At 52.9% G+C, this 22,026-nt stretch overlaps 2 protein-coding genes across 15 annotated transcripts; both read right to left on the bottom strand.

The window, feature by feature from the left end:
* Nucleotides 1–46: 46 nt before the first annotated feature.
* Nucleotides 47–8,148, bottom strand: CRELD1 (cysteine rich with EGF like domains 1). 2 transcript variants are annotated; one of them, XM_059940330.1, is made up of 11 exons: nt 8,057–8,148; nt 7,332–7,524; nt 7,014–7,096; nt 4,506–4,616; nt 4,113–4,204; nt 3,288–3,464; nt 3,108–3,203; nt 2,127–2,210; nt 1,840–1,935; nt 1,502–1,636; nt 47–709 (listed from the first exon to the last, which is right to left on the bottom strand). In XM_059940330.1, the coding sequence occupies exons 2-11, from the start codon at nt 7,503–7,505 to the stop codon at nt 495–497; spliced, it is 1,263 nt and encodes a 420-aa protein (XP_059796313.1). In that variant the 5' UTR covers nt 7,506–7,524; nt 8,057–8,148; the 3' UTR covers nt 47–494. The 2 variants fall into 2 exon arrangements, with proteins under 2 accessions (XP_059796313.1, XP_059796312.1); XM_059940329.1 differs by lacking the exon at nt 8,057–8,148 and having other exon boundaries at nt 7,332–7,864.
* A 184-nt stretch (nt 8,149–8,332) lies between these two features.
* On the bottom strand, nt 8,333–22,007 carry IL17RC (interleukin 17 receptor C). 13 transcript variants are annotated; one of them, XM_059940316.1, is made up of 19 exons: nt 20,791–22,007; nt 20,477–20,498; nt 20,129–20,281; nt 19,783–19,857; nt 19,582–19,691; nt 18,402–18,513; nt 18,027–18,071; nt 16,342–16,481; nt 16,058–16,117; nt 13,846–13,900; nt 13,583–13,764; nt 13,437–13,484; nt 12,430–12,475; nt 12,151–12,272; nt 11,823–11,882; nt 11,237–11,285; nt 9,213–9,308; nt 9,072–9,110; nt 8,333–8,976 (listed from the first exon to the last, which is right to left on the bottom strand). In XM_059940316.1, the coding sequence occupies exons 1-19, from the start codon at nt 20,893–20,895 to the stop codon at nt 8,357–8,359; spliced, it is 2,139 nt and encodes a 712-aa protein (XP_059796299.1). In that variant the 5' UTR covers nt 20,896–22,007; the 3' UTR covers nt 8,333–8,356. The 13 variants fall into 13 exon arrangements, with proteins under 13 accessions (XP_059796299.1, XP_059796297.1, XP_059796308.1 ...); XM_059940314.1 differs by having other exon boundaries at nt 13,437–13,487; nt 20,791–22,006; XM_059940325.1 differs by having other exon boundaries at nt 13,437–13,487; nt 20,972–21,058.
* Between the last annotated feature and the right edge of the window lie 19 nt (nt 22,008–22,026).

Here is a 22,026-nt window from a genome sequence, read left to right as displayed (position 1 = left end):
AGCTTAGGCCAACCCATGGTGGGTGGGGGCAGGTAGTAAGACAAGCTTCTCCATTTTCCAAGACCTTTCTTTATTTCCTGAGATGAATAAATAAATCAGTGGCTGAGGGGCAAGGGGGTGAGGACAGAACAGGAGCTGACAGCATGCAGCTGGCAGGAGGGGGTTGTGAAGGGACGCCCCCCCCCCCCATCCTGGGTAGGGGCCAAAGCTCACTAGCAGCCACAACGAGGAGACACTTTTTAAAAAAATTCACAACACTATGAAGGCTGACCAGTGCCCCAAGGCCAAGATCTCATGGCACCCACCTACAGGGCTACTTTTTCACCCAAGGGCCTCACCTGCCCAGGCCCAGGTGTCTGGGCTGCCCCATAAGGTGGGTAGAGGGTGCTTACCGCACTCTCAGAAGTAAAGCAAGTGCCTCAAGTGTCCAGGTGGGAGAGTCCCGACCTTGGGGTCAGCCTGGGCAGGAGGAGATGCTGCAGGTGTGGCAGGGATTATCTGCCCTTGATGAAGCCCTCCAGCACACGGTCACTGCGCTCTGACAACCAGTAGCCGGTCATGGCTGCCACAGCCCCAATGAAGATGGCGGTGAAGACCAAGTCACCCTTGGCGGCCAGCGTGGCCAGTGCACAGATGATGACACCGAAGAACATCTGCTGCAGCACCACCAGCTCGTCCTCTGTCATCTCCGAGAAGAAGCCTGCTGACTCTGGGCAGGAGAAGCGCCCGTCACTCATCCCCTGTTCCCGGAGCCTCCCACACACCTGATCATCACTGCCACACGCCTGCCTGGCACGCCAGCACACAGTGTCATTTACTGCTGAGAACAACTCCAAGACGGGCATTTATTATCCCTGTCTTACTAGATGGGAAACTGAGGCGCAGAGGGTGAAGAGGTCTGCCCAAGGCCACGCGGGAGAGTTGGGTCAGAGCATGTGTACTAGCCCCGCTCCAGAGCCACAGTGCCTGGATGTGACGCCCAGCTCTGCCACCTGCTTGCCATGGGGCCCTGGACAAGTTTTTTCATCTCTCTGCGTCCCTGCTTCCACTATGCAAGATGGGGATGAGAATAATAGCTACAGCACTGGATTTGTTTTAGGGGTGAATAAGTTAATACATGCAATATGCCTGGAACAGCGTGTGACACACAGGAACTGTGGAAGTGGTCACTATCGTCATCACTGTGATTGTCCTTCGTCTCATCACCCCTACGGCCTACAGCAGCCCTCAGGCGGGGCAAGGGCAGATGAGAAAGAGGCTCGGGGGGCACAGAATGATTTGACGCCAAGTCCGATTTCCTTTCTACCCTGGGAGGTGTGAGGCCACCAAAAGCCACCCTGGGGGTCAGAGGTGGGGTTCGGGTCCCAGTGCAGCTTCATGAGGGCTGGGTGGCAGTGCAGGTGGGCCAGGGCCTGCAGCTGCCTGAAGGAGGGGTTTGCCTGCCCTCCCCCTGGATGAGGACCTCCCCTCCCCAGGTTTCTGGGGCCGAGCTGGGGCTCACCTGGGATCTGCTCCTTCACACAGATGCCCTCAATCTGTTTGTAGCCCTCGGCACAGACACAGCGGTAACTGCCCTCGGTGTTCTCGCATTGCTCGTTCTCTCCTGGACACACCGCCATCTCACACTCGTCCACGTCTTGACGGAGGCCAAGGAGAGGTCAGAGCCCTAACCGCCAGGGTCCCACAGGCAGCACCCCTGACTCCGGTCTCACTCACATCCTGACACGCGCTCTGTGCTGACCCAGGCAACGTTCCACCCTTCCTTCCCACACCCCGTCCACATTTCGGCCCCTGTCAATTCGTGGTGGACAAGGCACTCCCAGGTGGCAGGACACTCACCGAGACACTTGGAGCCCACCTGCTGGTAGCCAGGGCTACACTTCTTACAGCGGCCAGGCCCTGCCCCCATGCAGCCCAGGCAGGCCTTGGCACAGTCTGGAGAAGGGAGAGGACAGACAAGGGTGCGAGCTGCCCATAGGCCTGGGGGAAGCCCTGCTCCAGAAGAAGCCTAGGGCGGGGGTGGGGGGTGGTGCCGGCACCTGGTAACGTGGCAGTTTTTGGGGAAAGGCGTGGAGCAGTTCCTCCTACCCTCCCCACACCCCTCCCCCGCAGGAGCAGACACTTACCTCGGCACTCATAGGAGCCCTCCGTGTTCACGCAGAACTGGTCGGCTCCACAGCTGGCTCGCTCTGTGCCACACTCATCAATGTCTGCAAAGAGGCCGGCAGGGTGGGGATTTCAATCCCTATTTCACTAACAGGGAAGCTGAGGCCAGGGTTGTTGGGAATGGACTTGCCCAGGCTTAAACAGTGTGGCTGAGACTGCAGGCTGTCCACCAACACACATGCAGAGGGGCAGCTGGACTCAGGGCTGTCCAGCTAGAGACTGTGTTTTTCAATCTGCCTTGCAGCTAAGTGTGGCCTTGTGATTCAGTTCTGGCCAACGTGTTGTAAACAGAAGTGATGTGCTCCACTTTTCACTTGGCCTTAATACAACAGACTTGGATCCTCCGTGCACTTTCTTCTCTTTCGCACGTCCTGAATACCAGGTCATGATACATAGAGGTGCCCGTGATCCAGCCTCAACACCCAAGGGGATGACTGCCCAGTAAGACAGAATGAATCTAGGTCTTTAATGACTATGACAAGCAGAGCTTTCCTGCCAGTCTGGACCACTGGCTTCCAGACTGTGATGTGAGATGAAAATAAACCTCTAAATTCATTAAGCCACAGTCTTTGGGGATCTTTCTGTTACAGCAGCTTAGCCTTTACCCTCGTCTCGAACACAGGTTTCCAGACCCCAAGTTCAGTATGCTCATTCCCTGGGTTAACCCTTCTTCAATTTTCGAGACTTGACCCAAGTGACACCTCCTCCAAGAAGGCTTCCCTGATTCCCCACTACCACTGAATTGGAAGAGAGACATTTCTCACTGTACAACGATCAGTCTATACTGTAAGCGCCTGGTTACTTTTCTGCCTTCCCAACCAGGTTGATATCTCTATGAAGATGGGGACTGGACTGGTCTAGCCCAGAGATGTGTGTGTTGATGGGGGACCAAGCCCAAGACCCTGCCCACCCCTCCAGACCTAGGGCAGGGTCCCACTCACCTACACACTTGAGGTGATGCAGGGCCCAGCCCTTCTTGCACTGTAAACAATTTGATTCCTCAGGTCCTGAGCAGCGGGCACAGGGGCCAAAACAAGCTGGGTGGAATGCGGGAAGTATGAGGGTGGGCAGGCAGGTACCCCACACGCCCCTGCCCAAAGCCACGCCTCTTGGCTACCTACCCGAACATACCAGATGGCTGGCATTGCGCTCCGCCTCAAAGTAGCCGAGGCCACACTGGCCACAGGCCTCACCCCCATAGCCGGCTTGGCAGTCACAGTGCCCGCTGCCCCCTCGAGTTCCTTCCCCTTCACACTGCCCGTAGCCACCGCAGGGCCGCTCCGCACCCCCAGGACAGGCTGTGGGCAGACACCAAACCGGGTGGGATCGTAAATACAACCTTGTACGTAGAGAACATTTTCCCCATATTAGTAAGCATTTTTGGAGAGGAAACAATTTTAACGACATCATAATATTTTGTCATAAGTATGAAATTTACTTAACCAACACCCCATTGTGGAACAGTTAGGTTATTTACAAATCTTTTGTTTTATAAAAACTGAATTGACCATCTTTGTTGCTAACTCTTTATATCTGCAGCTTTGAGAGAGATTTTTCTAAAAGGGGCTGGTAGTTAAGTTCAGCTCCTGCCTCAGGACTGTGTGTAGAAAAAGGTGGTGACAACAGGGCCTTCAGCAGCACTTGCCCGTCCCTAGGAAGGTCACCTTAGTCCAGACATGGGAAATGCCTGGTGGGGGGGCGCATTTCTTAAATATATGACAGAAACCACGGCCGCACCTGACTCATTCTAACCCCGTATCCTTTTTCAGAGCCGTTCCCCATGGATTTGTTCATCTCACCAGCCCTGTGAGGCAGGCGAGAACAGAGGTCCAGAGAAGTGATATGAGCAGCCTGAGCTCACACAGCCAGCCAGGGGCCGAGCCAGGACTGGATCCCTGGCCCCAGCAGTCCCCTTCCATCCCCCAAGAGGAACTTGAAAAACTCACGAAGGCAGGAGGGCCCAAAGGTGCCTGAGGGGCAGCAGAGCTTCAGGGAATCTGAGCAGAGCCACTGGAAGAGGTCTGGGGCTTCCTGCTGCCTGAGGCGGAGGGATGGTGAGGGGGCTGAGACAGTGTCAGAGGTGCTGCCGTCTCCCGCAACCTCCCACAGGATCTGTGATACAGCCCATCTTGGGCGTAAGACCCATAAGGCTGCCCTTTCCCCGTCCGACAGAGGGGCAGTCTGCAGCTCAGCGTGAGAGCCTGGGCCCCCCAACGAGTCCTCAGCACACCTGGGTTTGGAGGAAGGCGCTGAATGAGGACACAGCCCCTAGCTCGCCACCCTCTGCTTTACCAGCTGGCCCTGCCTGAGCCCCTCCCAGGAAGGCCCCCGCTACTCACTTGTGAAACCACCAGCTCTCCACCAGCTCCTCACTCAGCTCCAGCAGGCGGTGGCACTCGAAGTCCGACTTGCTGCACACGCCCTCGAGCACCTCTACCAGGCGGGTCTCACTGACCAGACAGGGATGGGTGGTAGGAACACACTCCAGCCCACCCACCACCCTCCTTACAATCTCCCCCCTCCCCACCTCGTGCCAGATAATGTCAAAGGCCAGAGGCCACAATGGAAGGGGTATTGGTTTGGGGAGACCTGGGTTCCAATCTAGTGGTGTGACCTTGGGCAAGGAACTTAACCTCTCCTGAATGTGTTTTCTCATCTGTAAAATGGGGACAATGGCTCTCCTGTAGGTTGGCTGGAAGATAGCTCAGTCCCTGCATCTGTACAACAGAATATAATACCCCTGCTGGGTAGATGTGGTTAAAAATATATCATATAACAAGTGTTAGCAAGGATGTGGAGAAACTGGAACCCTCCTACATTGCAGGTGGGAATGAAAACATTTTGGCAGTTCCTCCGTAAATAAAACATGGAATCACCACATGACTCAGTAATTCCACTCCTGGATACATACCCAAGAAAATGCAAAACAGGTGTTCAAACTTGTACACAAATGTTCATAGCAATACTATACACAGTAGCCAAATGGTAGAAACAACCCAAATGTCCATCAACTGATAAACGGACAAACAAATGTGATCTATTCATACAATGGAATATTACTAAGCCTTAAAAAGGAATGAAGTACTGATATTTGTTACAAGATGGATGAACCCTGAAAACATTATGCTAAGTGAAAGAAGCCGGACATAAAAGGCCATATTGTATGATTCCAACAGAATCAGCAAATCCATAGAGATGGAAAACAGATTAGTGGTTGCTAAGGGCTGGGAGGAGGGAGAATGAGGAGTGACTGCTCAATAGGGATGGAGTTTCTTTTTGGGGGGATGAAATCAGTCTGGAACTAGATAATGGCAATAGTTGCAAAACCTGAATATACTAAATGTCTCTAATGGTAAATTTTATGTTATTGCATTCTACTACAATAAAAAATTTTTTAAAAATACATTTACACATAAAATGTATTATATTATATATTTAAAGGGTCTGGCACAGTGCCTGGCATATAGGAGGTGATTTAAAACAAAACAAAAAAACAGTAACCATTATAGAGCTATAAGTGCCCTTAGGGTTATTTTGGTCAATCCCCTCATTCCCAAATGAGGCAACTGAGCCCCATTGAGGGAAAGGAAAATGACCAGTGTTACGTAGTAACAAAACTTTTATTTCTAGTACGTATCATAGTTTAATCCTTACCACAATCCTATGAAATAGGATTGGCATTAATACTCCCGTTTTACAGATAAGGAAACTGAGGATCAGAGAGGTGACCCTAAGGTACAAAGGGTTAGAAATGACAAGCTGGTCTAATTCCAGTTTGACTTTGAAAAGCTGGAGGCCTAGGAATCAGGCCTCTTTCTCCCCAGTTTGACTTTGAAAAGCTAGAGGGCCTAGGACTCAGGCCTCTCCTCTCAATAAAATCTCATCTTCTCCCCTGGCTTTATACACTGACTATACGCTGATAACTGTCAAATTCATGTTTCCAGCCCTACTTCTACCCTGAACTCCTGACTCCTAAATCTAACTCTACTTGACTGTTTAACAGACATCTCAGCCCAACATGTTCACTGAGAACGTCTGATTCCAGGCCCCCCCAGACCCGTTTCTCCCATCTCGTAAGACAGTCCCACGATTCACCCAGTTGCTCAGGCCCAAAACCTAGTGAGCACCTTTTATTCTACTTTTTCTCTCACACCCCATAATGATTCCATCATCATGTCCTATCAGTCTATCTGCAAAATGTACCCAGAATCTGACCCCTTCTCACCAGGTCCACCACTACTGTCATGCCTAGACTGTGCACTAGCCTCCCAACTGGTCTTCCTGCTCCTCCACCTTGGCCCCCTATAGTCTGTTAGTGTAAGTGACCTTTTATAGGTATAAATAATACCACATCACTTTCCTGCTCCAAACCTTCCAATGACTTCCCGCTACACTCAGAATGAAATCTGAATGCCTTTCTGTGGCCTTCAACGCTCTCTGCCTTCACCTTCACCACTCTCTCTTCTGCCCACTCCAAATCCAGCCCCTTCTCAAATACACCAAGCTCAGTCCCGCTCTGTCCAAAACCCTTCCCCGACTGTCGCACAGTTTGCTTCTGCACCTCAGGTCTCTGTTCGAATGTCATACCTTGAATGCCATGCCTCCCACCATTCTGCTTTACTGTTCTTCACCTGATAAGACATTATTTACTTACTTATTCACTGTTTCCTCTACTAGAATAGAAGCTCCTTGAAGAAAGAATTCTGCTTGGCTTGTTTAGTGCTGTCCTATAGGTATTCAGTAACATTTGTTGAATAAGTGCTCCCCAAGTGTCTCTAGGCTTTCACCAGCAGAACACAGATTGGGATGTTAGATATACAAATCCACCCCTCCAGCCTCTTCCTTACCTGTCTTTGTATTTGGACAACTTCTCTTCCTCCCAGGCAGTGTTTCCACCTCCAAAGTTATCCCGGATGGTTCTCTCCAGGCCCTGGAAATGGAGAAAACTAGTAATAGCTAAGTACAGTGTCTGGCACATTCCAGCACTTATATTTCACTGACCAGTAAACTGAGTTACAGAGAGGCACCTACCCAAGGCCATACAACCAGTAAGTAACCAAGCTGGGACACTTGAGTCTATGCAGACTTGTATGCCAGAGCTCCCAGCTCTCAACCCCTGTGCTATAGTAGCTAGCCCCCTCCTCTTACACTGCTGGTGCACCCACCTTGTTGAAACTGTCGACCAGTCCCCGGCAGGTGTGACATGGATGGGGCTCAGTGGGGGAAGAAGACTTGGGAGGCGGAGAAAGCTGGACCCAGACCGGTCCTGGGAGGCCAAGGAAGAGGCTCAGGCCCCAGAGCAGAGCTGGGGCTAGGCCCCTCGGGGCCCGTGGGGCCATCTTTTCCCAGGCTGGGGACCTGTAGACAGAGGACATGGGGAGGGTTCGCTGGAGGAGCCAAGTGGGAAAGAAAAGCGTGGGTTCTGAGGTGCCGCGGGTCTGGGAGTCCAGATCTGTGTTATAAGAAAAGAAGGTCTAGACTAGGGTAAGGCAGAGGGAGGGGAGATAGTTGGGGAAAGGAGCCTATTCTGCAATTCCTGGACGGGAACAAGTTATCCTCGTCACCGCGGGGGGAGGTGGCCTGGATCCTCGGCAAGGGGGTAGGAGTCAGCCCATTGTTTTAGGGTCGGGATATGGTTCTTAGGGGCTGGATCAGCGGAATTAGGGAGAATGGATCAGATTCCTAAATATTGCGGGAGAAGACGTCGGATGGACGGTCTTGGGGGGAGGAGTCCGGAACCCCGGTCTGGGGGAGGGGGGGAGGAGCCCGGATCCGGATATGAAGAGAAGGGGTCAGGTTCGGGGTCTACAGACTGCAAACGCACGGCCCCCGAGCGGGCAAGGAAGGATCCAGAACCAAGTAGGCCGCGGGGGAGGAAGAGAGAACCCACCCAACCCGCGGACGCCACAAGCCCAGGCTCCTCAACGCCGCTGCTACCGCCGGCTGCGTAAGACGTGCGCCCTCCGCCGGCTCTGCAGTCCAGGGGGCGGAGCCCGCGCCACAGCCAATGGTAGCGGGCCATGTGCCATTGCGTCACCCCACGCCAGCCAACCAGAGGCGTCGCCGTCCTGCACCTGTCCGGGTGTTAAAGGGGCGCGGGGATAGCGGATACGGGGACAGTTCGGCCCAGCGGCTGGGTCACTGAGACACACATGGGAGACACGGGTAGAAAAATAGCGTCTGCCTTTATTCAAGTCCTGTTCTCTGCCTCAGGCCCCATCCCGCGTCCCGTCCCCGGGGCCCGGAAGCAGCTGTCCAGGGCGGGCTGCAGGGCCCGGGATACCTGCTCCGCTCTCTCCGCGAGCCGCCAGGGGCGGGGGGCTGCGGGCCCCTGCAGGGTCCCCAGGAAGTCGGGTAGCTGTGAGGGCAGTGAGAAGACCGGCACGCTGCGGAACAGGGCGGGCACGGCGTCCGGGGACAGCAGTCTGTCGAAGTAGGCCCCGACGTAGCGGCCGGGCGCCCGACCCTGCAAGAAGTCTGGCAGCAAGCAGCTGAGCGAGGCGGCGAAGGCGTCGTGCGGGCCGTGAGCCCCGGCCGCCGACGTCGCGTCCTGCAGCCATTCGCGGCACAGCGCCACGGCCCCGGGCGAGAAGAGCAGGACCACCACGCCGCCCTCCTGCAGGGTCTGGCGCCGCTGCGCGTGGAACCAGGCCAGGGGCCCCTGCGCACTCAGTTCGCGGCGGCTCCACAGGTCCACGGCCACGCGCAGCGGCAGCTGGAACAACGCCGAAGCCAGGGCGCCCACCAGGCGCTCGAAGCCAGCGTCGTCGGCGGAGTAGAGGAGCAGAGCCGCGCGGCTCCTGGCGGCCGCTGTGGGAAAGAACAGAGCAGGAGCGGAGACGTGAGCTGGCCTGAGGCCCGGCCCTCTGGGGGCCGCCCCCCGCCCGGAGCTGGCTCACACTCACCCCCCGCACGGACGTCCTCCTTCAAGAGCCTCAGCCACCCTGTGAGGGGAGAGGAGCGGAGGCAGCCGGTGAGCCCAGCCGCCGCCTTCTCCTGGCCAGCTCCCAGGTCCACTGGGGAATGGGGAGCCGGGAAGCGCTCACCTTTCACGTGGTTCTTTTTGAGGAGGAGGAGAAGGAAAAGCACAGCGGCCAAGAGTAAGCAGGCCAGCCAGACCAGGGCCCAGCGCCGGTGGATGTCTAGGAGACCCAGGGGAGAAGACAGGCTTGTTAGAGACCCCCACTTCACGAAGGAGGAAAACGAGGCTCAGAGAAATGAAGAGATTTGCCCGAAGTCCACAGCTCACAGGGTCAGTGTATGAACATAGATCCATTTACTTGGGTGACCTTGGATAAGTGACTTCCCCTTCTGCCTCAGTTCACCTCTGTAAAATTGGGATAACAATAGTATCTACTTCACAGGATTGCTGTGAGGACTATATGTATTAATACACATAAAGCACTGAACAGCGTGCTGGGCATAGTAAGTGCTCAAATGTCAGCTAAGATTATTGACCCCTAAGGGACTTCCCTTGTGGTCCAGTGGCTAAGGCACCGTGATCCCACTGCAGGGGGCCTGGCTTGGATCCCTGGTCAGGAAACTAGATCCCACATGCCCAAATAAGAGTTCACATTCTGCAACTAAAGATCCCGCATGCCGCAGTGAAGATCCCATGTGCCACAACTAAGACCCAGTGCAGCGAAACACATAAATAAATAAATAAATGTTTTTTAAAAAAAGATTATTGCCCCCTAAGCCTAGGGTTGCTGGACTCTTAACCTCACTCTTGGATGACTGCAACAGCCTTCTAACTGGTGTTCCTGACTCTTTTTTGCCTCTAATTCATTACAACATGGCAGCCCCAGAGATCTTTTTTTTTTTTTTAAATAAATGTATTTATTTATTTATTTATTTTTGGCTGCATTGGGCCTTTGTTGCTGCATGCGGGCTTTCTCTAGTTGCGGCGAGCAGGGGGCTACTCTTCGTTGTGGTGTGCGAGCTTCTCATTGCGGTGGCTTCTCTTGTTGCGGAGGATGGGCTCTACGTGCGCGGGCTTCAGTAGTTGTGCAGGCTCAGTAGTTGTGGCGCACGGGCTTAGTTGCTCCGCGGCATGTGGGATCTTCCCGGACCAGGGCTCGAACCCGTGTCCCCTGCATTGGCTGGCGGATTCTTAACCACTGTGCCACCAGGGAAGTCCCCCCAGAGATCTTTTTAAAATACAAATTTGGGGGCTTCCCTGGTGGCGCAGTGGTTAAGAATCCGCCAGCCAATGCAGGGGACACGGGTTCGAGCCCTGGTCCGGGAAGATCCCACATGCCGCGGAGCAACTAAGCCCGTGCGCCACAACTACTGAGCCTGCACAACTACTGAAGCCCGCGCACGTAGAGCCCATCCTCCGCAACAAGAGAAGCCACCGCAATGAGAAGCCCGCCCACCTCAACGAAGAGTAGCCCCCGCTTGCCACAACTGAGAAATCCCGCACACAGCAGCAACAAAGACGCAATGCAGCCAAAGATAAATAAATAAAAAATAGATAAATTTATTTAAAAAAAATACAAATTTGATTATAGCCTTTTGGGAAGCTCCTGCTACTCTTAACATAAAATCCAAATTGCTTACATCGGCTCCCAAGGCCCTACATGGCCCTTGCATCCTAATCTCATGACAGAGGCCTATCTCTCAAGACCCTCCAGCCACATTGGCTACCTTGGAGTTCCTCAAAAAATCACCCCAGAGTCTTCACAAAAATGCATCTCTTCCCCCTTCATCTAGCTCAGCCTTCAGAGTTCACCTCCAACCTTTCCCCTGAACTAAGTCAGGTCCCCATTATATGCATTCAGGGCTTTGGACACTTTTACTTTATAGTGAATGCTTCAATAGCCCACACTTCCTAAATGACTGTTTAGCTAATGTCTTTCTAGCTTCTGTGGCTGGCATGGGGACAGGGAATGTGTCTCTTTGGTGATGCTGGGATCCCTGCAAGCGCCCCTTGTGGTGTTTGAATTAATGAAGGAATGACCCTCTGATTGAAAGGCTAAGGCCATTGTGTATGCTCCCCCCAGGAATGGTCCCTGTCAAGATTCCAGCTCCTCGTACAGAGAAGAAGGGCAGTTCTTGTAATACTCACACTTTTCCATGGGGCAGGCCCATAGTGCTCCCAGGTCATCGTCCCACAGCTGTAAGACACAAACAAAACCAAATCCAGAGCCCCCAGCTTGGTGTTCAACACCCATCAAGTCTGGTCCCATATTTCCAGCCTCAGCTATGCATATTTCACACACACACACACAGCAGCCACAAGCTGCTCTGCCTTTGCTTATGCTGTGTCTATTTCCTGGACTGTACCTTCCTACTGGTGCCAGACTGGGCCCACATAAAAAGACCCTTCCTTGAAGCTCTCCCTGGAACCCAAAGCTTAGCACATTGGCTATTAGCTGTCTTAACCCAATGGTTATCTCTTTGCTGGTCTCTCCAGCCATGAGCAACTTGGGGGCAGGAACTATGCTTCTTCAACTCTTAGCTTCCCCGGGGCTGGACACAAAATAAGCACACACAGATGGTGGGTGGATGCTAGAGGGACAACGAGGAGGCCCCTGCCCCTGAAGAGTGACAGTTTGCCTGCTAGGCACAGGAAGAGGTAGAAGACGTTGAAGACAGGGTTTGAGGCCTGTTGCCTTTGGGCATTGGGGAGGGCCCTCCTGCCACCTACTCACCTGAAGACACTGGCCTGACTGCACATCTTGTAGTAATGGTCCTCCAAGACGAGCTGCCCTCTGCCAAGCCAAGGGATGGGTGCTGTCACCTAGAGGCACCACACCTAGGAGGCCACCAGGCTACAGCTGGGCAGAATAGTAGGCGGGAGGGTCTGGGAGACTTTTGAGAGGCCACTGAGAACAAGGCCCAGGTCTGAGTTACCCCCTACATTCCCAGAGACCAGCACAGGGCCTGGCACAGAGGAGGGGAAATTGAATAGTGAAAATTTGAGGCCAGGTTTGAAGTGGAGCTGGAAAGGGACATGAAGGAAGGTCCCCCATCCCTCACCGTGGACGCCCTGCTAAGCAGTGGAGTGCAGCCACTGGATTCCAAGGCGCAGAGTGATCTGTTGTCCTGGGGGCCTCGTGTCTCCACCAGCAGCATGTCATCCTTGAGGGGCCCCAGGGAGTCTGGAAAGGGTGAGAGCCCACTCTGAGTGAGACCCAACCTGGTTGAGGGCTGCCACTCCCCTGCCCCATGCCTGACTTTCACCCCCAGGAGCTGGCACTTCCAGGGTCCACCCCTATTGCAGTGGCCCTGTCCCAGCCTCCCCCAGGTCCCACTCACCAGCCCACAAGCACTCTTGTAGCTCCTGCTTCTCCCAGGTGCTCACCTGCTCAGAAGGGGCCAGGGTTAGGGGCACAAGGAAAAGCAAAAGCGGAGGCCAGAAAAACCAGAAGGGAAGGGACAGACAAGGGGAGGCCTGTCAGGTTGGGGGGCGGGGTCTGGACTCTGGACCTGACCTTAGGCAGATCTGGGTTCAAGGCTGAGTAATTAGGAATCACTCCATCTTTCTCAGCCTCAGCCTTGTGAGGTCATCTGTGCTAAAGGGGCTTACGGCCGTAAATTAACTCTTTTCAGTTCTGACAGAACACTTTATACACTCCCTTCTCACCTAACCACCTTCTCAAAGAGGCCTCATCTGACTGCCCCTCTTGAAATTGCAACTCCAACCCTCCTTTATCCTTTCCCACCTTTTCCTATAGTATTTATATACAATTTTAACATACTGTATAATTTACTTATTATGCCTATTGTCTGCCTTTTTCCATTACAACATGAACTCTTTAAGGGTGGGAACATTTATTGGTTTTATTCACTGACATATCTATTCCAAGAGCCTAAAACAGTGCCTGAAACATAATAGCTCAATAAATCTGGAATTAATATTTTTATAACTACCCTTTGAAATTATAAAGCAACCGATTTCTACAGGTAGAGAAATAGGATAATTATAGCAATAATCAAAGCAGTTAACATTTATTGAGAATTTAGTTTGTGCCCGTTGCTAAGGTGAAGCACTTGCTTAATCTTCATAACCACTCTATGAAGTATTCAATAGTTACTATTATCATCCCCATTAAACAGATGAGGAGACTGATGCTCAGAAAGGTGAGGTGCCCAGGGTCCCACGCCAGGCACTGGTGAAGTAAATAGTGGAACTCCTAAAGAGGAAGCTGGTAACCACTTTGCTCCAGGGACCCAAGGATAAAGTGGATTCAGAAGACAGTGACTGTCTGGGAGTCAGCGGAGGTCCTGACCCCAAGCCCGGCTCTCTGGCACCCCTTTCTTGCCTGGACACAGATGTTGGGGTGGCCTTTCAGCAATGGGAACTCAAGAGCCTTCTGTGGAAAGAGGGTAATGGGTGGGGTCATTAAATTTGGGCCCCTAGGTTCCCCTTCCTTCCCCAACCCCGGGAACCTCCTGCCGCCTTGCTTACGTTCACAGTGACATTCTCTCGGGGCAGCGGTGGGACCAGCGGCTGGCAGGGGCCCCCATCCGGTGCCTGCCAGCACAGTGTGGCCTCAGCGGGTAGTGAGCACGGCGCGTCCAGCCGCCAGGCCCGCGGGGGCAGCAGCTGCAGCCGGGCGGCACGCCAAAGGTTCCGGTGTGCACGGGGGTCTGCAGGGAGAGGGTCTGGTTACTGCGTGCCGGCAGGTCCCGCCCGCACCGCTCCCGCCCTGGCAGGGCCGGTCCACTCACCCTCCCTAAAGGGGCAGATGCTGGTCCTGACAGAGTCGGGCTCCAGAGGCCACACCTAGAAAGGAAACGGGGCTCCACAGGTCAGTTCAACCCAGCCAGCACCCTGCTAAGCCCTGGGGTTGCATTCACTCAGCCCACACAGTCAGCGCTCCTTGGCCCTCCGATTCGCTGTTCCGCATCCTCGGATCAAAAATATCCCAGGGAAAAAAATTCCAGAAAGTTGCAAAAAGCAAAACTTGGATTTGCCTGCAGGAAACTGTTTACATAGCATTTACATTGTATTAGGTATTATAAGCAATCTAGAAATGATTTCAAGTATACAGGAGTATGTGAGTAGGTTATGTGTAAATACTACACCATTTTATATTATATAAAGGACTTGAGCATCTGCACATTTTGGTATCCACAGAGGTCCTGGAACTAATCCCTCTGGGATACTGGATATGGAAGGAGGATGTATTTCACCAACATATGCCCAAGTCTTTTTGCCCTTTACAAGGCCCTAGAATTGCACACATTTATTCTTCCAGCAAACCCTATGCCAACATCTGGCAACATCTTCACTCTACAAATTTTTAATGAGTACTTATTATGTGTCTTAGCACTATGGTAGGCATAGGGACTTTTAACAATTAAATCCACAATCACTTTGTGAGAACCTACTTAGCACAGGTTCTCAGCACAGCGTTAAGGACATGTCCATTTATTCTCCATTTTTTCTTCCAATAGACTTTTTTTTTTTTTTGATTGCGTTGATTCTTCATTGTTGCGTGCGGGCTTTCTTTAGGTGAGGCGAGCGGGGGCAACTCTTCATTGTGGTGCACGGGCTTCTTGTTGCGGTGGCTTCTCTTGTTGCCGAGCACAGGCTCTAGGTGCACAGGCTTCAGTAGCTGCGGCTTGCGGGCTCTAGAGCGCGGGCTCAGTAGTTGTGGAGCACGGGCTTAGTTGCTCCGCGGCATATGGGATCTTCCCGGACCAGAGATTGAACCCGTGTCCCCTGCATTGGCAGGCAGATTCTTAACCACTGTGCCACCAGGGAAGTCCCCAATAGACTTTTTAAGTGCACCCATTCTTGGCTTAGCCCTGTTCTAAGCACTAGAGATAATATATTAATTTATACAACAAATGTATAAGAGCACCTACTACATAGCAGGCATTGGGCTTGGCAGTGAGGACATTTATATCACAGCAAACATTTCATGAGTGTCTGTTATATGTCCTATCACTGTGCTAGGCAGTAGAGTTTCACTCATTCATTCGTTCATTCACTTAACAAACTTAATTAGCACCCACTACATACCAGTTATTATGCAAGGCTTGGAGAAATTACTAAATTTGAATAGATATCATTTCCTTGCCTTCAAGGAAATTACAAATTCACAGTTGTAGTAAGGATACGACATGTATACAAATTAATAAATCAATCACTCATTTATTGAGGATTTGTGGTATGCAAGAAGAGACAGGTGCCCAAATAAGAAAACAAGTGATAAATGATAAATAGAAAAGAAAAGACAGAAATGCAAGAAGATTTGGAGATAGAAGAGGCCAGGAGGTTGGGCAAAAGCTTTGGGAAAGAGGTGACTGGAAGGATTGGGGTGTATGGAAAAGAAGTGAGGGCATTTCAGGTGGTGGGAATGAGAGACATTAATGTCAGAGGTAAAACAGATGGGACCTGATGACCAATTAAATGTATAATCAGAGGGAGAATATATTATTATAACATATATAAGCTGGAAGTGGCACACTTCCTTATAACAGCCCTGTGAGGCTGGTACTGTTTATTCCCATTTTACTGACAGGAAACAGGCTCAGAGAGGTGAAGTGACTTGTCCAAGGTCACACAGCTAGCAAATGGCAAGTCAGGATTCAAATAAGTCTGAGTTCACGGCGCACACTCTACTCTCCAGGGGAACACAAAGAGGGAATTGGAGGAGTAGTGGAAGGCTTCAAGGGGGAGATGACATCTGAAGGGGGCCATGAAGCACAAGTAGAAGTGCTGTGGATAGAGGATCAGGAAGAGCATTCAGGGCATGTACAAGCAGAAAACATAGGACAGCAAAGGGCAAGGGAGGGCCAGTCCCCCTAGGGAGCCATAGTTTCCACCTCAAAGAGGAGTGTGGAGGGTGGGGAGACCAGGAAGGTGAGGGCCAACCGTCTCACCAGTTCCCTAATCCCCATCCCCGGGCACCCAGCTGGACTCTGCTCCTACCTGAATACAGAGGCAGGGAACCAGGTCTGTGTGGTTCAAGGTAATGGTCTGCGGCCCAGTCTGTGGGACAAGCAGAAGGAGAGAAGTTGAAGAAGATGAGGAAGAGGAAGGCTGGAAGCCAAAGTTAAGGACACTGGGCAGGCAGCCGTCCCCCCACCAATGTTTCTTGCTTCGGGTGTGGGTGGCTGTGTCCTTTTCAAAGGTGCCCTATGATAATGCACTTGCAACTTTAGCACAAGCGTCGGCCTGCAGTGGGAATGGACTTGGGGAGAGGGAGGCCTCACCAGGTTTCTGTGCCACCAGGGTTTTGCAGGGCCCGGGACCTGATTCCAGTACAGGGAGAGGCCAAAGCGCATCTCCTCAGGGACGTCCAGCACCAGGCGCACGTCGTCGCCATCTGCAGACACGTTGAGCCCTGGCAGGGCTGTGGAGGAAACAAAGAGAGAGACTTCCTTCACCTCTTCTGTACACCCAAGCCTGGGTCACACCCACCCACTGCCCCTTTGGAGTTTCCTTCAAAGCCCTTAGACTAGGAGGCCCCTGGAGGGCAGAGCCTGTGTCTCCATGTCAGACCAGACTTCAGCCACAGCCCAGGACTGAACCCATGTAGGCCCCAGTATGGGGTCTGGAGAGGGCTCTTCTCCTTGCTTCTCCCTCTGCAGCCAGAAGTACCTGTAACCACTGTAAAATAAATCATTCTCCTCTGCTCAGAACCTTCTGATGGCCCCCACATCACCCCAGAGTAAAAGCCAGAGTCATTACAGTGGCTTGCAAGTCCCTCCCCAGTATGGCTGCTGTGAACACTCTAACCTCATTTCCTAGCACTCTTGTTCTTAATTAACCTGCTGCAGACACACTGTCCTCCTTACTAATACTTAAACACACTAGACACACTCCTGCCTCAGGCCCTTTGCACTGGCTATTCCCTTCACATGGAACCCTCTTCCCTCAGATACCCCATGGCTCCTCCCTCACGTCCTTCAGGTCTTTTGCTCACTGACCACTCCAACTCCCAACCTCTCTATCCCCCTTCCCTGAAATTTCTCCATAGCACTAATAACCATCTAACTTATTGCATATTTCACATCTCCATGTGTTTATTGTGTCCTCCATCACCCCCACCCTGACCCTGACTCCCAGCTAGAACGTCAGCTCCGTGAAGGCAGGGATTTTTGTCAGTTTTTTTTTTTTTTTTTTAATTGGTTTGTCTCCAGTGCCTACGGCTATTCCTTGAGCAGGGTAATGACTCAATAAATATCTGCTGAATAAGTGAATCAGTGTCTACCAAATGAGTAAAGACATGAAATCCATGATGTGTATCTGTATCCTCAAACCTCTGGTTCTGAGTAGTCTTTAATGAATTACCAAAGAGGCATCAAGCTTAAGTTTAAGAACCCAAATAGAAAATGAAGTTGAAATCATTTGAGTTCAAAAGCATCACAGTGTTTCTATCTCGATGTGGCTGGTAGTTATGCAAGTGTATACATATGTAAAAATTAATTGAACTGGACATTAAAATTGGTGCACTTTACACACTTTTCTGTATGTATGTTATACCATGATAAAAAAGAAAATACAAAACAAAAAAATGAACAAAGTCCAAATAGTGCATGAGAAAAATCATCAGAACCTTGAGTTTCTTAGCCCTTATTTTATGATTTAGTACTATTTTTATTTTAATATATGGGGGCGGGGTGCACTGTAATCTTGACAATGTTTTGGGCCACTAGATGTTCCTGGTACTAATAAATATTTGTTCTAAAAAGTGAGAGATTCATTTTTATATTCTAAATGCCTGGCACTGAGTAAGAGCTACCGCAGTTCTTTTGTGATAAATGAATGAATGAATAAATGAGCTCTGTGAGCCACTCTGGGATGTGGCAGCCAGACCTGAAGTTCACTCCAAGGGTCCCTCACACTCCAGATCCACCCCCACCCTCCTCCCAGCCCTGCTGGCCCTAGCTCCTACCCCAGCAGCTCTGAATGCTGTCCCGGACTTCGAGACCCCTGCAGTCTGGGGAGAGATCACAGAAAAGTCTCTGGTGGGGTTGGGGGCAAAGAAAGAACTGGGGCAATCCGACCCATGGGGAGCCCGGGGAAGGGCTCCCTGTGCCCTCAATACCACCCATATCTATTCCAGTGCCCAAAGCACCTTCCCCAGGCACTGGGAAGCAATGTCACCTGGGGAGAGGAGGCATGAGGGACTGACTATGGGCGGCTGGGAGTGAGAGTGCCTGAGAGAGGCCGGGACGAGGAAGGGGGTGAAAGCAGAAGGGCAGTGGCTGGTGGGGAGAGAGACTAAGGGGCCAGCACTTGGGGCCCCTCAGGCTCTGGGGCCACTTACCAGGCAGCTGCTGTGTGAGATTGAGTTCCTTCTGGTACCGGGGCTGAGTGTAGGACCAGATTCGCACCTCAGCCCCCAGGGCAGCCTCGAAGCAGTCAAATACTACAGAGCCCTGTGAGGAGAGGGTGGCGGAAGGCTGGTGGTATAGGGCTCAAAATTGAGGCTCCTCTCCATGGTCTGCTCCACTCACCCTCTGCCCTATTCCCAACCAATGACTATTCATACTGTATGGCCCCCAATTCTGCCATGAACGTGTCCTCAAAGGCCTCCAGTTCTAAAGCACACGCCCTCAGGAGGGGTGGCAGCAGGGCCAGGCTAAGTGCCCTCACTCTATTAGTCCTTGCCTCATCCCTGCTGTTCCAGGTCACGTGCCAAAGCTAAGGTGATCAGAGACCCCAGACCCCAGCACAAATGTGGGACGCCCTTCCCACAGAAGTTGTTCTCACTCCCAGTGCCTCAGTGGGCCTCATGATTGCCCTGTGAGGGGGACCAGCAGGTGATCTCCCATTATTTTCCAGGTAAGACGATATAGACTGGGGGCTGGGGACAGGAGGGAAGTCAAAGTTTGAGTGACCTGGCTCAAGTGGAGATACATATCCCAACCATGAGCAGCCCCCTGAGGCTGGGAGAAGCTCCGCAGGGGGACAGACATGGTATATGTGGGGCAGACATGGACAGTATGGCAGGGAATCCGGAAGAGTGGATTCAGCCCACAGACCTCCCCTCTGCAAGCCTCAGCTTCTCTATCTGGAGTATGAGGGCAATAATAATGTCTAGTTCATGGGGGTAGTTTTGAGGATTACAAAAGAAAGGAAAAATTAAACTTTCTGTGACTCTTCCGTGTTGGGTATTGTACCAGGTGTTTTATACATATCAACTCATTTTATTCTCACAACAGCTATATGAGGTAGGACTATTCTTTTTTTTTTTGGCCGCACCGGGTGGCCTGTGGGATCTTAGTTCCCCAACCAAGGATCGAACCCGGGCCCTCGGCAGTGAAAGCACAGAATTCCAACCACTGGACCGCCAGGGAACTCCTGAGGTAGGACTGTTCTTTTTCCCACTTTACAAACTGAGGCATAAAGGACTGAAAGGACTTGCTCACAGCCCTGCCAGAATCAGGACCTAAAGAGATAATGCACGTGAAAGCACTTCATAAATTCATTATTATTTTGCGTACCACAGACTGACCAGGCTGCACGAGGGCAGCAGGCACTTGCACCTCCAGTAGGACGCAGCGGGCAGTAGGGTAGGCCTGGAAGGAGAGCACGACGTGGGCCTGGAGAGAGGCTGTGAGCAACAGGGCAGGGGGTCGGTCAGGCTCAGGGGCCCTGGGCAAGGCTCTGGCGGGGGGCAGTTGGGCCAGCCGGCTTCTCCTCACCGTTCCTAGGCTCCTCGATCTCTGGGTCCTCTGCAATTCCAAACTTCTCTTCATCTTCAGGCTCTTCCCAGTACCCTGGAATGACCCGAGAGCAAGGCTCAGATCTAGCCCCAGCTCTGGCTTTGGGTTCCTTCCAGGAAGCTCAGTGCTAGGAAGCAGAGGCCAGGCTTGGGGCCGGGGGTGTGGGCGGGGAGACCAGTCTGACCTGGGGGTTCCGTTGGCCAGTGTCCTCCAGGAGAATACTGAGGATGCCCCGTGCTTCCTGACAGACACCCTCCCTGGTCTTCGTGCCCACTCCAGACACACTCACATGCACCCATGCCCAGTCATGGGATGACAGGCTCACCATGCACAGCCAAGTGGACGGCCACACGCACACAGAGGTCACAGTCGGTCTCCTTGTAGCACCTTAGCACCAGCTCTGTCTGCAGGCGTGTGGGCACCAGCATGGGGCCCGGGGCAGACACGAGGCTCCCAGGCAGGCAGAGCACGTCACCATCTGTGTGTGAAGGGTGGGGTGGGAGCTGAAGCTTCTCAGACCCAGAATCTGGTTGCACCTGACACCCCCAGAGGGCCAAGGAGCTTTGGGTTCTTCCTGGGCTGAGGGAAGGTGGTGAGGGCATGGGACGGAACAGCCCCCCTCCCTTCTGCCCACCTGGGAAGATCTTTCCTCTCTAAAAGTAGGGCTACTTACCCCAGAGGTGGCAGGAAAGGCCCTGGGAAGGAGGTAAAGACAAGTTAGAGTTTATGCGTCCAAATCTAACCATCTTTTCCTGAGGCCCCCCCCACCCGCCTACCTCTTTCTAGGGCTCCCTTTTCCAAGTCCCTCCCAGAAGAGCTCAGGCCCAGCTCTTGCCCCCTCCCCATTCTTCTCTTACCCCATCAGCACCCGACAGACCAGCCAGGGCAGTTCTGACAGTGATGGCAGAGCAGGAGCCAGGCTAGGGCCTCAATGGCCGCAGTCCGAGCCCTGAGCCTTCCTCAACACTCCTGGGGCCCCAGACTCACCGGAGAACAGCGGGCAGTGTCCTGAGGCCCCACAACCCTCTCTAGAGAGAGGACCACAGGGTTTCGGCCCAGTGCCAAGGACAGAAAGAACCAGGGCACAGGCATCTTCCAGGTGCCAGGCAGCACCCAGGCCTGAGGCCCTGTCCTGCCCCACCCCCCCGAAGGGGGGCTGACACCACACCTCTTCTCCCACTCAGCTGCGTGCCTGCGGGCAGGAGGGGCCGGAATCCCTCCCCAGTCTCGGGGTCCCGGCGCTGGGCCGCTTGCGCACGCCCTCTCCCAGGAGCCCTGACTCCCGTCCAGTCCCTGCCAGAGTGCTTTCGTTTTGGCTCCCGGCAGGCAGCCGGCTGTTCCCGCCCCGCCAGGTCCCTCCCACCAACACTAGGCCTGGGAGCCAGCAGCCTGGACTGGAGTGGTGGCCTCACTCCCTCCCTCTTTTCCTCTCCTCCTCTTCCCCTCCTCCTCCTTCTCTGCTGACACCTGGCTGGGAGGGGCCCCTGGAGAGGGCGGTGGCCTAAAGGCTGAGTAAGGGAGCTCTTACTCACTCTGGGCGTCCCTAAGGAGGAAGGCTCCATCGAGACAACCAAGGCCCTCAGCAATCCTGGGGCATATGCACTTCCCATGTGACTCTGGGATCTTGGTGTCCACGGGGCCCCTCTTACTGGCCACCCCAGGTCCCTTCAGACATTCCCCTTGGGCCTCATTGTAGGACAGGATCTCTAAAGACAGGGACAAGGGGCACCATAACGTGAGCTTTTCACCACTTCCCGGCCTATGCTCAAGTGAGGGGTAGGGGGTGATGGGACCCAGGACCCAGCGCCAGGAAGACAGGGTCCTATTTGTGCTGTTGCCATGGGCTGGCTGCGTGACTGTGAACCCACACCACCTTTCTGAACCTGTGTTTTCCTTTCTTCTCTCTGAAGAATCACAGTGAGGATCAAGGAAATTTCCAGGGAGACATTGCTTGTGAGAATATGACAGACATGGATGTGGATTTGGGCCCAGAAAATGATGCATAACAACCGCCAGGCAGGGTCTTGCTGACCCTTCCCCCAACTCAGCACCCTGGGCACACTGAAAAAGCAACTTGTGTTTCTTAGTTTATCCATCATGTTCACCTTTATTCAACTTCCTCTATCTCAGTCTCCACTGTCCCACCTTTGCCCCCGTCACCCAGGGCGAAAGCCTCCTTCCCTGGGTCCACAGCCCTCCCTCCCTCCCTTCTTCCCACTCTGG

Source organism: Balaenoptera ricei, chromosome 11 (assembly GCF_028023285.1).
Source record: "Balaenoptera ricei isolate mBalRic1 chromosome 11, mBalRic1.hap2, whole genome shotgun sequence".
In the NCBI taxonomy this organism is placed as follows: domain Eukaryota; kingdom Metazoa; phylum Chordata; class Mammalia; order Artiodactyla; family Balaenopteridae; genus Balaenoptera; species Balaenoptera ricei.
This window is presented reverse-complemented; position numbering and strand designations above follow the sequence as displayed.